The 15250-nt window shown below is 42.7% G+C and overlaps 1 protein-coding gene across 4 annotated transcripts in view; it reads right to left on the reverse strand.

Moving 5' to 3' along the window:
• Positions 1–15250, reverse strand: part of SLC39A11 (solute carrier family 39 member 11) — a 462191-nt gene that overhangs the window by 190266 nt on the left and 256675 nt on the right. For all 4 annotated transcript variants that reach the window (XM_017535605.2, XM_017535603.2, XM_017535604.2 and 1 more), the window contains one exon: positions 13140–13310. In XM_017535605.2, coding sequence (XP_017391094.1) covers positions 13140–13310 — 171 coding nt within the window. The remainder of the gene's footprint in view (positions 1–13139; positions 13311–15250) is intronic.

Genomic DNA, 15250 nt, shown 5'->3' on the forward strand with positions numbered 1-15250 from the left:
CCTCCCACCCCAGCTTCCCAAGTAGCTGGGACCACAAGAGTGCATCACCACACCTGGCTACTTTTTCAATTTTTTGTAGAGATGAGGTCTTGCCATGTTGCCCAGGTTGGTCTCGAACTTCTGGGCTCAAGCGATCTGCCTGCCTCAGTCTCCCAAAGTGCTGGGGTTGCAGGCATGAGCCACTGTGCCTGGCCTTGAATTGTGAACTTTAAAAGGGTGAATTTTATGGTATGTGAATTATATCTCATTTAAAAAAAAAAAAGGTAACAGGGACTCTTTCCTCAGTGTGGAAGTGTAATTGACAAACCTCCTAATTATCAGGGAGCTTGGGGGTGACAAAATGCCACACAATAAAGTTGGCTGAGACAGAGAGAGGGACATAAATCACGTGTGAGATGAAGAAGTAGGTTCAGTAATCATTTAAATACGCCACTGACCTTGAAAAAAAGAATGTCAACAATAATCACACACCACAAATATCTGTCACTGTGAACTGGCTCATCACGAAGAACTGAGGGATAACATGGAGTTAAGATGGCAGTGGGGGTAGGCAGGGGGAGGTGCCCATGAGATCTAGACGCAGCACTCCCCCGTTCCCTGCCATCCCCACTACACACGTACAAGCTAAGTGAATATTATGTTGTCTTTTACTACCGTCCCAAAACTCTCACTTGATAAAGGACCACGGGAGTATGTTGCTGAATGGGCTCATTAAGTCTAAGGAATTCTTTAGAGTCTCAAACACAGACAGCGAGGGACGGGAAATGAGGACGACACAGCTGACAGCCCATGGGAGTTCCAGAGTGAGACTAAGACTCCGTAAGAGCCAGGCTTAGACTTATAAAGGAGTACTGGCTGCTAAAGACATTCCAGAACTCAAGGTAGGAATCTCTGGCCTGCATTCGGAAGATACTGTTGGTGTCTGTGGTTGGCCAAATCATGGCTCCAAATATATCCAGATCCTCATTCCTGGAACCTGTGAATGTTACCTTTCATGACAGAGAAGAATTTTCAGATGTGATTATCCTAGATGATCTGCGTGGGCTGGAAGGGAACCACAAGAATCTTTATAAGGAGGCAGAGGGAGATTTGGCACAGAAGAGAAAGCAGTGATCATGGAGGTACTGATTGAAGTATGTAGCCACAAGCCAAGGAATGCCGGCATCCTGCAGAAGCTGGAAAAGGCCAGGAATGGATCATCCCCTAGGGCCCCCGGCAAGAACATGGCCCTGCCAACCCCTTGACTTTATCCCAGTGAAACTGATGTCAGACTTCTGGCCTCCACAACTGCAGGAGAATAAATCTGGATTGTTTTAGGCCATTAAGTTTGTGATACAGGTATCAATCGACTTACCACCTATGCAACTCACGACCATTCGACTTTACGACCACAATCGCTAGCCACGACTGCTCTGCGTCTGGCAGCGCAAACGTTGCCCAGCTGGGCGTACGACAGTGTGGACCAGCTTCCGGCAGCACTACCATCTCCGTGTGCACCATTTCAACTGTACATATAGCCTACTCAACTTACGAACAAATCGTGTTACGACCAGTCCGCAGTCCCGACTGTGGTCGTAAGTGGAGCACTAGCTGTAATTAGTTACACCAGCCACAGAAAACCAAGGCAGTCCTTTATCCTGCTTCTAACCTCTCTAAATATGAAAACTGCCCCATTAAGATTATCTGAGGGATAAAGGAATAACATCTCTCTACTTCTGTCCACGTGTTGAGGGCTGGGGTGTTGGGGTGGTTAGGCAATGGTAACTCCTTGTTGAACTGAGCCCAATGCATCTGGAGTGAGAACCACGCCAATGTGGTGCTGCAGACATTAACGTTTAATGTGGCAAGCTTAAAAAAAAGCAAGAATTTCACCCTTCCAAAAAAGCATTTTTATGTGATCGCAAGTCATAAATATTTACTACAGGAGAGTTTAGTTATAAATCTCACAAAAACAAGAAGAAAATAAAAATCATCTGGAATCCCCTCACCCAGGAATAACCAACCACTGTGAACATTCTGATGTCTGAATTTGTGTCCTTGTTCCCTGAGACAAAAAATCACTTTGGATTAAAATCTCAAGCATGTCTTTGAAAGCCATTATTAGAAGCTGGCAATGAGGACAGGCCACATGACCAAAACCAACTGTCGTGCTGTTCTAGAGACACCAACGGTGGTCCCCAGGACCTTAAGTCATAGCGACAACCAGCAAAAAAACTTGGCTTTGACACTATCAAGAGGAAGATAAAAAACATGAAATTCACCTACCCTCTTCTTCTGTGGACGTTTATAAATAATTTCAAACACAAAAGGGAGCAAGAGTCTGCCAATGTATGATCAGGACCTACATAAGTCAACGCCCTCCCTCGGCCCATCTGGCCAAGGCAGAAAGAAAATTAGGCCCTCCTCTCTTAGAATGGAGGCCAGGTACCCAATGTACCTTCTTCTAGATGCTCAAGTATACAAAACATATTTAATACATCAAAGCTTCAGGATGTATTATAACATTGGGCCCCCAAAAAAGAATGCAGTATAGAGGTTCTCACAGGAAGCTCCATCTATCAGGGGCAAATAAACATGTTTAAATACAGGTAACAGAATCCACCGAGAGATGAATGAATAAAGAAAATACGGTATATACACACACACGAGTATTATTCAGCCACGGAAATGACTGAGGTCCTGTCATTTGCAACAACAAGGATGGAACTGGAGGTTATTATGTTAAGTGAACTCAGCCAGGCATGGAAAGACAAACGTCTCATGTTCTCACTTATCTGTGGGAGCTAAAAATTAAAACAATTAAACTCATGGAGACAGAGTTAGAAGGATGGTTACCAGAGGCTGGGAAGGGCAGTCAGGGAGTAGGGGGAAAGCAGAGATGATTAATGGGTACCAAAAAAATTGTTAGATGAATCAGACCTAGGAGTTGATGGCACAACAGGGTAACTATAGGGAATAATTTAATAATTGTACATTTTTAAATAACTAAGAGTATAACTGGATTGTTAGTAATACAAAGGATAAATGTTTGAGTTGATGGGTTATGCGTTACGTACCTGTTATCAAAATATTTCATGCAGGCCAGGCGAGGTGGCTCACACTTGTAATCCTAGCACTTTGGGACGCCAAGGCGGGAGAATCTATTGAGCCCAGGAGTTCGAGACTAGCCTAGGCAACATGGCAAAACCCTGTCTCTACAAAAAATACAAAAAAAAAAAAATTAGCCGGGTGTGGTGGCATGCACCTGCAGTCCCAGCTACACAGGAGGCTGAGGTGGGAGGATCAACTGATCCCAGGAGGCTGAGGTTGCAGTGAGCCATGATCATGCTCCTACACTCCAGCCTGAGTGATAGAGTGAGATCCTGTCTCAAAAAACTATGTGTTATGAACCTGTGTGTGTGTGTGTAATGTGTGTGTGTGCATACATATTTCATGTACCCCATAAATATATACAACTGCTATGTTACTGACAAAAATTATAAATAAATAAATAAAACACATACAGGTAATTGTAAGTCAGAGTGATAACTATTTTAACAGAAGACAATGGATACAGCAAGACATCACATAGGAAGGAAAGATTAACTTTGGTAAATAAATGAAATTAATAATGTACTATTTGTATGATTCTTCACAGAATCATCCAATGCTAAGGCTAGAAGGAGCCATAACGATAATTTACTACAACCCCCAAATTTTCAGATGAAGTTGTGTTTGCATGAGATGATCCCTAGAATCCCTTTAAGCTTCCAATTTAACTTTCTCCCATACAAAGCAACGGGATAATTCACTGTTGAGACCATAAGCTACTAGTGATAAGAGATTAGCAGGAACTCAACTGCTAGTCGATTTTTAATTCCATTCAAAAACAGAAGGGCCAGGAATCTTTGAAGGCTCAGAGCCTTTCAGCCTGTATGACACTGCATGGAAAGCACGTCAAGAGACAGTATGCTCAAAAGACTACAGTCTAGTGTTGCTATTCTAGAAAGCATGTTTCCTCGGGGTGTCCTTCTCCAGCGGACGCGAATGCCCTGGACCACCCCCACAGATGCACCCAGGCAGAGGCCAGGGAAGTAGCTTAGAGGGAGGCGGTGGTGTCTACACTCTGTTTCTGGAGGCGTCTGCCTTTTAATGCTCTTTTTACTGCACCTGCCTGTGTCTGCTGGCCTCCATCAGTCATTACCATTTCTTCCTAAGACGTTTAAATCGCGTAAGTGCACTTTTCTTTTTCCTCTAAAGGGGAGGGGTTCTTTCCTGTTCTAGGGTTGTGGATAGACTCCATAAAGTCTAAACCCCTGGAACTATCTGCAAAATGTTGTGTGCTGCTGTGGTCTGAAGGTTTATGTCTCCCGAAAATTCATATTCTGAAGCCTAATCCCCCATGTGATGGTATTAGGAGGTGGGGACTCGGGGAAGCAATTAGGTCATGAGATTGGAGCCCTTCTGAATGGGATTAACAACCTTATGAAAAGCAACTCCTGAGACTGCCCTCTTTCCACCACGTGAGGACACAACGAGAAGACAGTCATCTGCAACCCGGGGAAGGGCCCTCACCAGAACCTGACCATGACCACACTGGCAGCCCGATCTCAGACTTCCAGCTTCCAGAACTGTAAGAAATAAATTTCTGTTGTTTCTAAGCTACCCATTCTAGGGCATTTTGTTATGGCAGCCTGAACAGACTAAGACTCGTGTACGACATTCTCTTGTGAGACGGTGCATAGCTCTTAGCAGATTCACAGGACAATTGGGAACCACAGAAGCTTAAGAACTATTTGATTTTGCACATGTGCATTAAATATTAACCCAAGAGCCCCAGATGTGTGCATATGCCTAAGGTGTGTCCTTACACACCAGACACCTCCAGGATACAGGCTGCTATTAAGCCTTCCATTTTCCTTCCACATTAAAAAAAATTTTTTTTAAACAAAATGTCATCCTCAAGACATACAAAACTGAAATAGCAAAGACAAAAAACTTCAAAAAAAAAAAATCGATTCTCCATTTAGTCACTGTGAAAAGTCTGCCTTAAAAACCCAGAGTCTCGGGGAATGTCAAAGCTCTGGTTAAATTTTTAATACACTATAAAGGATAGCGTTAAAGAAGAGACCTTTTCAAAGGTAAGCTGGCTGCAAACAGGCTCTTGAAATAGTTCTCATCAAAGGACATGAAGCAGCTTGATAGTAATGGGGAAGGAGTTAACTTCTCTGTAGACAGGAGTAGGAGCTGGAGGTTCGAGAACTGAGCCACACTGAGGTCTTTGGGGACACATCTATTTGTAGTCAGACCCTTGGTGGCTTCATCCAGTGTCAGGAGTTTAAGTAACATTCATATGCCAAGGGGCCGGGCGCAGTGGCTCACACCTGTAATCCCAGTACTTTGGGAGGCCAAGGCAGGTGGATCACTTGAGACCAGGAGTTCAAGACCAGCCTGGCCAACATGGCAAAACCCTGCCTCAACTAAAAATACAAAGAGTAGCCAGGAGTCGTGGCATGTGCTTGTAGTCCCAGCCACTTAAGAGGCTGAGTCGGGAGAATCTCTTGAACCCAGGAGGTGGAGGTTGCAGTGAGCCGAGATTGTACTACCGCACTCCAGCCTGGGCGTCAGAGCATGCTCTGTCTCAAAAAAAAAACAAAAAATTCATATGCCAACAATTCACAAATCTGTAACTCTAGCTAGACTTTGTAACCCAGCTCCAAACTCATGTAACCAGCTGTCTAGTCAGTATCTCCGTTTGAAGGTCTAATGGCAATCAAACCTCCTAATCAAAAACAAATTCCTGGTAGTCCCCCTCCAGCTGCGTCAGCTGCAGCCTTCCTCGTGTCAGCTGACAGCAACTCGGTCCTTGCAGCTGGGCAGCCGTGGAACCTCCAGGTCCCTCCTGGTTCCTTGCTCTCTCTTATACCCCAATGTGATCCACCAACAAATCCCATCAGCTCCACCTTCAATCAGGACCCAAGACGGGATTCCTTCTCACCCCTTCTGGCACCACCTCCTTGGATTGTACCACTATTGTCTTTGATGTGGCTTCTGCAGTGGCCTCCACACAGGCCTCCCTGCTTCCATCCTTACCCCTCCTAAGTCCCCTCTCAATTCAGCACCTAAAGAGAAACAAACTTTCAAAGCTCAAGTCAAGTCACACACACCCTGTTCAAAACCCTAAAAGGGCTCATCACACACAGACCAAGAACAAACATTCTTATGCCTCCAAGTTCCACCTAAAGGCAGGGCTGACATCCCTGCCCTTACCTTGTACTTCTCTCCCTGATGTAGCCACAATGGACCCTTGGCTACTTCTTGTGGGTGCCAGGCATGCTCCTGCTCAGGGCCTTTGCCCTCTCTGTTCCCTCTGCCTGAAACACTCACTGTTTCCCAGAGAGCTGCATGGCTGACTCAAATGCAAGGACATCTCAAGGAGACCCTCCCTACCTACTCTACTTAAAACCGCAGTTCCTTCCTCGAACACTCTACCGTTTCCTCTGCCCTGATGAACTTTTTCTTGTTTAAATCACTAACCACCTTCTAACACAATACAAAATTCATTTACTATTATGATGTTCATCGACCATCTCACCCTGCTGTAATATTGGTTAGGGAAGGCCAGACATCTTGGTTTGCTTTAGTATGATATAACCCAAGTATCTAGACTACAATACTCAAATATAGTAAATAAAAAGCAAGGCTGGGAAAGGTATTTCCCTTCAAACCTCTCCATCCAGGCAAGCCAGCTGTTCTTCAGTTTACTGAAACCATGACTATAACCACCATCCTGTGGGTGAAATCTAACTTAGCTGAGATTCCTAGAAGGCAGTCAATCCTCATTTCGATCCTTATTTCAGTTTACATATATATATTTAATTTATTTATATACGTGTGTGTGTGCGTGTGTGTATATACATGTATATATACACACACACATATATATACACACACATATAAATAAATAAAAATAAATATATATATATACACACACACATATATAAATAAATAAATATAAATATATATATATATATACACACACACATATATATATACATACACACACACATATATACATATATATATATATTTTGAGATAGAGTCTTGCTCTGTCACATGGGCTGGAGTGCAGTGGCACGATCTTGGCTTACTGCAACCTCTGCCTCCTGGGTTCAAGTGATTCTCCTGCCTCAGCCTCCCAGGTAGCTGGGATTATAGGCGTTTGCCACCACACCCAGCTAATTTTTGTATTTTTAGTAGAGACAGGGTTTTGCCATGTTGACCAGGCTGGTCTTGAACTCCTGACTTCAAGTGATCTGACCGTCTTGGTCTCCCAAAGTGCTGGGATTACAGGCACGAACCACCTTGCCCGGCCTCAATCCTTATTCCAAAAGACACTTTTGCATCACCATAAAAGTGACAAATGCTGAATTTATAATTGGAAACTCCAAAGACACAGAAAGAGGGTCTCCTGTCGGGGAAGAAGTAAGATTTTAATTTATGCTCATTTAGGTGCATCAAATATTGCTGTCATTCACACATCTTCCTACTGTTTCTGGCTTTATTCTAAGTTGTCACTGGCGTCAACAAACATCAAGAAAGTAAAGTCTGAAGCTCCCTGGTCTTCTATCAGAATAAGCTAGGCAATGATTACAGCTGAGCATAATGAATCACCCAAGTACAGCGGTAGGTGTGGTATAGAAAAGAGCCCATTAGGGGAAAGTTGGGCGCTCATTCCTTTGCTATCAAGTCGGGACCTTAGACCATATTTTTGTTCTTCAGAGAAATAAAGAGTCACCATAATACACCTCAGTGTAGTTACCTTATTTAACACTGAACCCACAGGATGGATCTTTACTCTTGCTCAGTTGGCTAAAAATGGCAGAAAGACAGCTACTTTTATGGCTGAAAAACAAGTAACCTCTCTAACTATTAGCCCTTAACAGGCTAAAGGTGACTGTCACCGCTCTTAAGCAGTCCTCCGCAGAGGACCAAGGGGTCTTTCAATGAGCTCTTTAAGATACTGGATGGACATGAACAAGGCCTTCCACCAAGGCGAACCCACTTTGGTCATCTTTGTGCATTGAGGTCCGCATAAGGCCCCATCTTCAACTCAAGACATACTGAATACCAAGATCTCGAAAACCAACAGGGTCAGACACAGTGGCTCACGCCTGTAATCCCAGCACTTTGAGAGGCTGAGGTGGGCAGATCACTCGAGGCCAGGAGTTCAAGGCCAGCCTGGCCAACATGGCGAAACCTGTCTCTATGAAAAATACAAAAATTAGCTGGGCACCATGGCACACATCTGTAATCTCAGCTACTCGGGAGGCTGAGGCAGGAGAATCACTTGAACCTGGGAAGTGGAGATTGTAGTGAGCTGACATCATACCACTACACTCCAGTCTGGGAGACGGAGCGAGACTGTATCTCATTAAAAAAAAAAAAGAAAAAGGAAAACCAATTAAAAAATACTTTATTCATAACTCAAAGGAAAGGGTCAAGAAGGAAATGAGGGAGACACACATACTGAAGAAAACGTTGGGATAGAAATAACAGAGGAATATGCTTCTTATCTAGATAAATACCTGAGCTTAAAAGTAATTAAACACCTAGTGCTTTAAGCAGATTTACTGTATACTAGAATTTATAATATATATAAGATTTTCACTCTTTAAAGATGACAAAAAAGTCTTCATTGTGCCAGCAAAACAACATCTGGTTATACAGAGGAGGAGATGCAGTTTGCTATGCTTTTTGCTTCTACAATACTGAAGCCCGAAGTCAATGGATCAACGTCTGTAGAAGCTTTGAAGAGAAAAATGTCATGACTAGAAAGCTTTGCCCAGCCAAGTTCTTGCTCCTGTGATAGAATGACATATTGGCACCATGAACTCCACGAAGACTCAGAAAATGTATCACCCAAGGATGCTCCCTGGGGAAGATTATTGCTCAAACTCGAGTTCCCAGACAACAAAAGATCAGCATGTTTAAGACCTCGAGGTCCAGGGAGTCATGGCTGAAAAGGCAGCAGGAGTCTCATCGAAGCCAACAACGGCTCCCATTTTTCAGGTGCTCATAAACCCCAAGCCCTGTCCTGAAAGCTGTGTGTGTGTGTGTATTTAGCATCTCATTTAATTCTCAAAATAAGCCGCTTATGGTATTATCTCCATTTCTCAGATGAGAAAACCAAGGTTCAGGGAGTTCGAGCAATTTCTCAAGATAACCTTGCTAGGAAGTGAGAGACTTGGAATTTCAAAATGCATCCCAAATTGCTCAGGTTCCTTCAATTTATTGATTTTTTTTAAAAAAATATCTTTATTATTTTCTATGCTTAATCATGTTTTCTAGATGCTCTAAAAGAAACATATTATTTTTGAAATAAGGCATTCACAGGTCCTTTATTTTTCCAATTAAAATACATCTAAAGACATAAAACAGGCAGGGTATGGGGGCTCACACCTGTTGTCCCAGCATTTTGGGAGGCTGAGGTGGGTGGATGACCTAAGGTCAGGAGTTTGAGACCAGCCTAGCCAACATGGTGAAACCCAATCCCTACTAAAAATACAAAAAATCAGCCAGGTATGATGGCGTATGCCTGTAATCCCAGCTAGTCAGGAGGCTGAGGCAGGAGAATCGCTTGAACCTGGGAGGCGGAGGTTGCAGTGAGCCAAGATCACTGCGCTGCCCTCCAGCCTGGGAAACAGTGTGACGCTCTGTCTTAAAAGACATAAAACAAATTACTCTAAAATGCTAAACAGGAAAGGATTGGTAAAAACATTTCAGAAAGATGCCCACATAAAGAAAGCAGGTAAGGGAATTATCAGTGCCAAAGTATACTGAACTCGATATAGTTGACCCTTGAATAATGCAGAGGTTGGGAATGCTGATTCCGAGAGAGAGATCCAAGTTGGCTGATCACTAGCAGCTCGGGATTGTAGCTCCCAGTGAAAGCACAGAGAACAAGAGGACCCCACACTTTCAGATGAATTTTTGTTGCTCACGCACCAGGAGATTCCCAGCAGAGGAGCCCCACGGGTCACCAGCGCGACTCTTGTGGCCTGCGAGGCGGTTTTGCCACTGCCTTGGTGCGGCGGTTCTTGGTGCAGAGTCAGAAAAGCACCATCAATCTTGACGCTGCTGTTTTGGCCGGCACAGTGGGTTGCTCAGATTTTAGCGCCGGGAATCAACAAGTTGGACGTCCACTCAAAAACCCAATTATGAAGACGGTAATTATAAAGACCACAGATGGATAAATCTATAAAAAAGGGAAGAAAACAGCCTAAAAAGGCTGAGAATACCCAAAATCAGAACGCCTCTCCCTCTACAGGGGATCACAGTTCCTCATCAGCAACGGAACAAGGCCTGATGGAGAAAGACTGTGTTCCATTAACTGAAGCAGGCTTCAAAAGGTGGATGATAAGAAACTTCAGTGAATTAAAAGAACTTGTTCTAACCCAATGCAAAGAAACTAAGAACTTTGAAAAAAGGTTTGATGAAATGTTAACAAAAATACACAATTTAGAGAGGAATATAAGTGAATTAATGGAGCTGAAAAACACAACACAAGAACTTCGCGAACTATGCACAAGTTTTAACAGCCGAATCGATCAAGCAGAAGAAAAGATATCAGAAGTCGAAGACCAACTTAATGAAATAAAACAAGAAGACACAATTAGAGAAAAAAGGATAAAAAGGAACGAGCAAAGTCTCCAAGAAATTTGGGACTATGTGAAAAGACCTAATCTATGCCTGATAGGTGTACCTGAATGTGACGAAGACAATCAATCCAAGCTGGAATATACGCTTCAGGATATTATTCAGGAAAACTTTCCCAACCTAGCAAGGCAGCATAATATTCAACTACAGGTAATACAGAGAACACCACAAAGATATTCCTCAAGAAGACCAACCTCAAGGCACATAATCGCCAGATTCACCAGGGTTGAAATGAAAGAGAAAATACCCCATAAAGGGAAGCCTATCAGACTCACAGCAGATCTCTCAGCAGAAACCCTACAAGCTAGAACAGAGTGGGGGCCGATATTCAACATCCTTAAAGAAAAGAACTTTCAACCCAGAATTTTACATCCAGCCAAACTAAGCTTCATAAGTGAAGGAAAAATGAAATCTTTTGTGAACAAGCAAGCACTCAGAGATTTCATCACCACCAGGCCTGCTTTACAAGAGCTTCTGAAGGAACCACTACACATAGAAAGGAACAGCCAGTATCAGCCTTTCTAAAAAATACCACAAAGTAAAGAGCATCAACATAATCAAGAATTTACATCAACTAATGGGCAAAACAGCCAGCTAACATTAAATGGCAGTATTAAACTCACATATATTATTATTAATTCTAAATTTAAATCGACTAAATCCCCCAATCCAAAGACACAGACAGGCAAAAAAAGCCAAAACCCAACGGTATGCTGCATCCAGACCCATCTCACATGCAAGGATACACAAAGACTCAAAACAAAGGGATGGAGAAAGATTTCCCAACCAAATGGAGAGCAAAGATAAACAAATAAATAAAAAGCAGGAGTTGCTTTAAAGCAACAAAGATCAGAAGAAGCAAAGAAGGACTTTACATAATGATAAAAGGATCAATGTAACAAGAAGAGCTAAAGATCCTAAATACATACGCACCCAATACAGGAATACCCAGATATATAAGACTTATAAAGAGACTTAGACTCCCACACAATAATAGTGGGAGATTTCAACATCAATATTAGACAGATCAATCAGACAGAAAATTAACAAGGATATCCAGGACTTGAACTCAGATCCGGAACAAGTAAATTTAATTAACATTTATAGAACTCTCCACTTTAAAAACACAAAATATACACTCTTATCTGTACCACATCACATCTATTTACAGGTTTAAATGAAACATTGGTCGGCTGCTTGTTTGTTATTTTCTTCCCTCATTTTTTTTTTCATGTCTCCATTATTAAGCACAATTACAGGCATACCCATTTTTAGACTGCATTCTAGCCCGGGCAATAAAGCAACACCCCCGTTCTTTCTCCCTCTTCCTCTTTCTCTTTCTTCCTCTCCTTCATTCTTTTATTCTTCTTTCTTTCTTTTTTTTTTGTTTTTAGAAAAAAAAAAGGAATGCTGATTCCCTGTGCAGCAGAAAATATAGATAGAGTTTTTGTCTTCCCCAGAATACAACTACTGATAACCTGCTGCTGACCAGAAGTCTTACTAATAACATTGTCAATTAACACATATTTTCCATATGTATTATACACTGTATTGCAATATAGTAATCTCAAGGAAAAATGCTATTAAGGAAATTGTAAGAAAGAGAACATATATTTACTATTGATTAAGTGGAAGTGGATCATCATAAAGGCCTTCATCCTCATCATCTTCACAGTGAGTCAGCTGAGGAGGGGGAGAAAGAGGAGGGGTTGGTCTTGCTGTCTCAGGGTGGCAGAGGCAGAAGGAAATCTGAGTGTAAGTGGACTTGCAGAGTTCAGACCTGTGTTGTTCAAGGGTCAACATTTTCTTTTTTCGAGAAGGAGTTTTGCTCTTGTTGCCCAGACTGGAGTGCAATGGCATGATCCGGGCTCACTGCAACCTCTGTAGCCCGGGTTCAAGAGATTCTCATGCTTCAGCCTCCCAAGTAGTTGGGATTACAGGTGTGTACCACCACACCCAGATAATTTTGTATTTTTAGTAGAGGCAGGGTTTCACCATGTTGTTTAGGCTGGTCTCGAACTCCTGACCTCAGCCTCCCAAAGTGCTGGAATTACAAGTATGAGCCACCGCAGCTGGCGCCAGGTCAACTATATATTCAGATAGTATTAAGCAGAATCAGAGATATCCAGTATTTATAAAAGACACCCTCCACAGCAATCATGTAACGGTTATGAATTTATGCTTCAAATAACTTGGTAACAAATATGTAAAGAAAGGAAACAGAAGTTGTTTAAACTAACTAGAATAGGAAGTTTTCCCATATGATGATCAATCTATGATGATCAAAAAATAGTCCAGAAAGATTTGTACTGCCACCTTCACTGTCCTCCTAAAAGGAACCATGTCACAATTGACCATTCCCCTTTTCCAGCCAGACAATTGTGCTGACAAATGACTTTACTTTCAGGCAGTGGCTGGAAAGCTCATGGGCAAGACCTCACCTGGAATGTTGTGTATAGTGATGGCCAAGATGAGCAGTGCGATCCTCCTCCAGCTGCTGCCACTGGGCTGTGCCAGGTTCCCTCGAGAAGGCACGGAGACAGCAGGACCCTCCGGAAGGCCAGTGGCTGTTGCCTTCTTTCTCTGATACGCCTCACCATTCTCATTCTTGTCTGAGAAAAAAAAAAAAAAAGAGATGAGGAAAGACAGCGTTTTGAACACGTGTATATTAAAACTTCAGCAAGCTGCAGCAGGAAGAGGCTTCTACCCCTGAACTTCCTGTAGACTATGCATGCTTCTGTGTGTTTTCTTATTCACTTAGGCATCCATTCATTCAGCGAACAAGTCATTGAATAGGCTGAGCATGGTGGCTCAAGCCTGAAATCCCAACACTTTGGGAGACTGAGGCAGGCAGATGGCTTGAGCCCAAGAGTTTGAGACCAGACTGGGCAACATGGCCCAATCCCATCTCTACAAAAAATAAAAATAAAGAATTAGCTGGGCATGGTGGTATGCACCTATAGTCCCAGCTACTTGGGAGGCTAAGACGGGAAGATGTGTTGAGCCTGGGAAGTTGAGGCTGCAGTGAGTTGTGATCGCACCACTGCACTCCAGCCTAGGTGACAGAGCAAGAACCTGTCTCAAAAAAAAAAAAAAAAAGAAAGAAATCACTGAATAGGCATTCAATGCCCAATGAACAGGTACCAAGAAGGATAAAAAAGATGAAGATGTGGTATCCTAGCAATGCCTGTTTAAGACAAGCAATGTTGAGTTATGATTAGAAACAGAGATTCTAGAACCACGCCGCCTGCTTCACTTCCTGACTCAGCCACTGGTCAGCTGTGTAGTGCCAATCAAGTGGCTTCACCTCTCTGTGCTGTGGTTTCCTGATCTGTAAAACTGGAGAAACAGCAGTACGTATTTCATGAGGGTTTTGTGAGGATTAAATGCAAGAATGCCTGAAAGTACTTAGAATGTACTAAGCGCTGACTGTATTGATTGTTACTGTTAGTATTGTGTTCTTTCTCCCATAGCCCTACAGAATTACATAATATGTGACCCTGCTCTCCTGGTCACACTGATTTATGGGAACCAATTCAGATGCCTGGCTAAGCCAATCAGAATCCCTCTCCAGGGAGACTTGGCAACTCCAACATGCATGCCAAATCTGAAAAATCACATGATGTGCGCGCAGGTCTGCCACAATGGAATGAGGGAAATGGCTGGACAGACAGTTAGAAGCAATCAGATATACATCAACAAGTGGGGATGGGAAACCATGCAGCCAGAGAGAAAGAGCGAGAGGGGCAGAACTGCAGCCCAAGTGCCACAGATATTAACAGGCCATCCACAGTACCCCGACCTTGGGTTTACTAAGTGAACCTTCCTTTTAAAAATGCTTTTACAAATTAGCTTATATTGAAAGAATGTCATTCTCAGAACCAGCTTGTCCTAAATATCCATGGTCCCCTGGGCTATTTGTTTATTCATAATAGAGGCAAATTGCGTGGATCTGAAATCGTGAGTACAGGAGTGGGAGAGGGCATCCAGCCTTCAGTTCACAGCATGGGACAGTTTGTGGGGAAGACTTTCTAGAGGAGACAGGTCTTGAGTGAATCTTAAACACAAGATGGCACAGATACAAAGAAGGGTCTCTCTACTGGGAGAGAAAATAACCAAGCAAGTATAGCTCAGATGTCTGTTAAGTTAAATAGGCAGAAGGTCATTGGTCTGAGGCTGTAGTTTGAGCTGCTCCATAGTGAGCTACAACCTAACTTAGTATGTATACAAACGAAAATCTCATTATGGGTATATATTTTTTGTAATAGGATATCTAGATCTCAGCCAATCGCAAGCAGCTAAGCTTCAACCAATCACAGGCAGCCAAGCTTCAGCCAATCACAGGCAGCCAACTGATCAGACTATGTCCAAATAAGGCAAATGCCTAACTGTAACCAATTAAGCTATTTCTATACTTTATTTCCTGTTCAGACATTAAAAAAGGAGGAGCTCTCTGAATGTCTTCTAGTTTTGAGTGCTGCCTAGTTCATGAAGTCTTTAATGCTGAAATAAATTAAAAAACATTAAAAGAAAAAAATTCTTTTGAAAATCT

This window comes from Cebus imitator, unplaced genomic scaffold, assembly GCF_001604975.1.
Source record: "Cebus imitator isolate Cc_AM_T3 unplaced genomic scaffold, Cebus_imitator-1.0 Scaffold93, whole genome shotgun sequence".
Classification (NCBI taxonomy): domain Eukaryota; kingdom Metazoa; phylum Chordata; class Mammalia; order Primates; family Cebidae; genus Cebus; species Cebus imitator.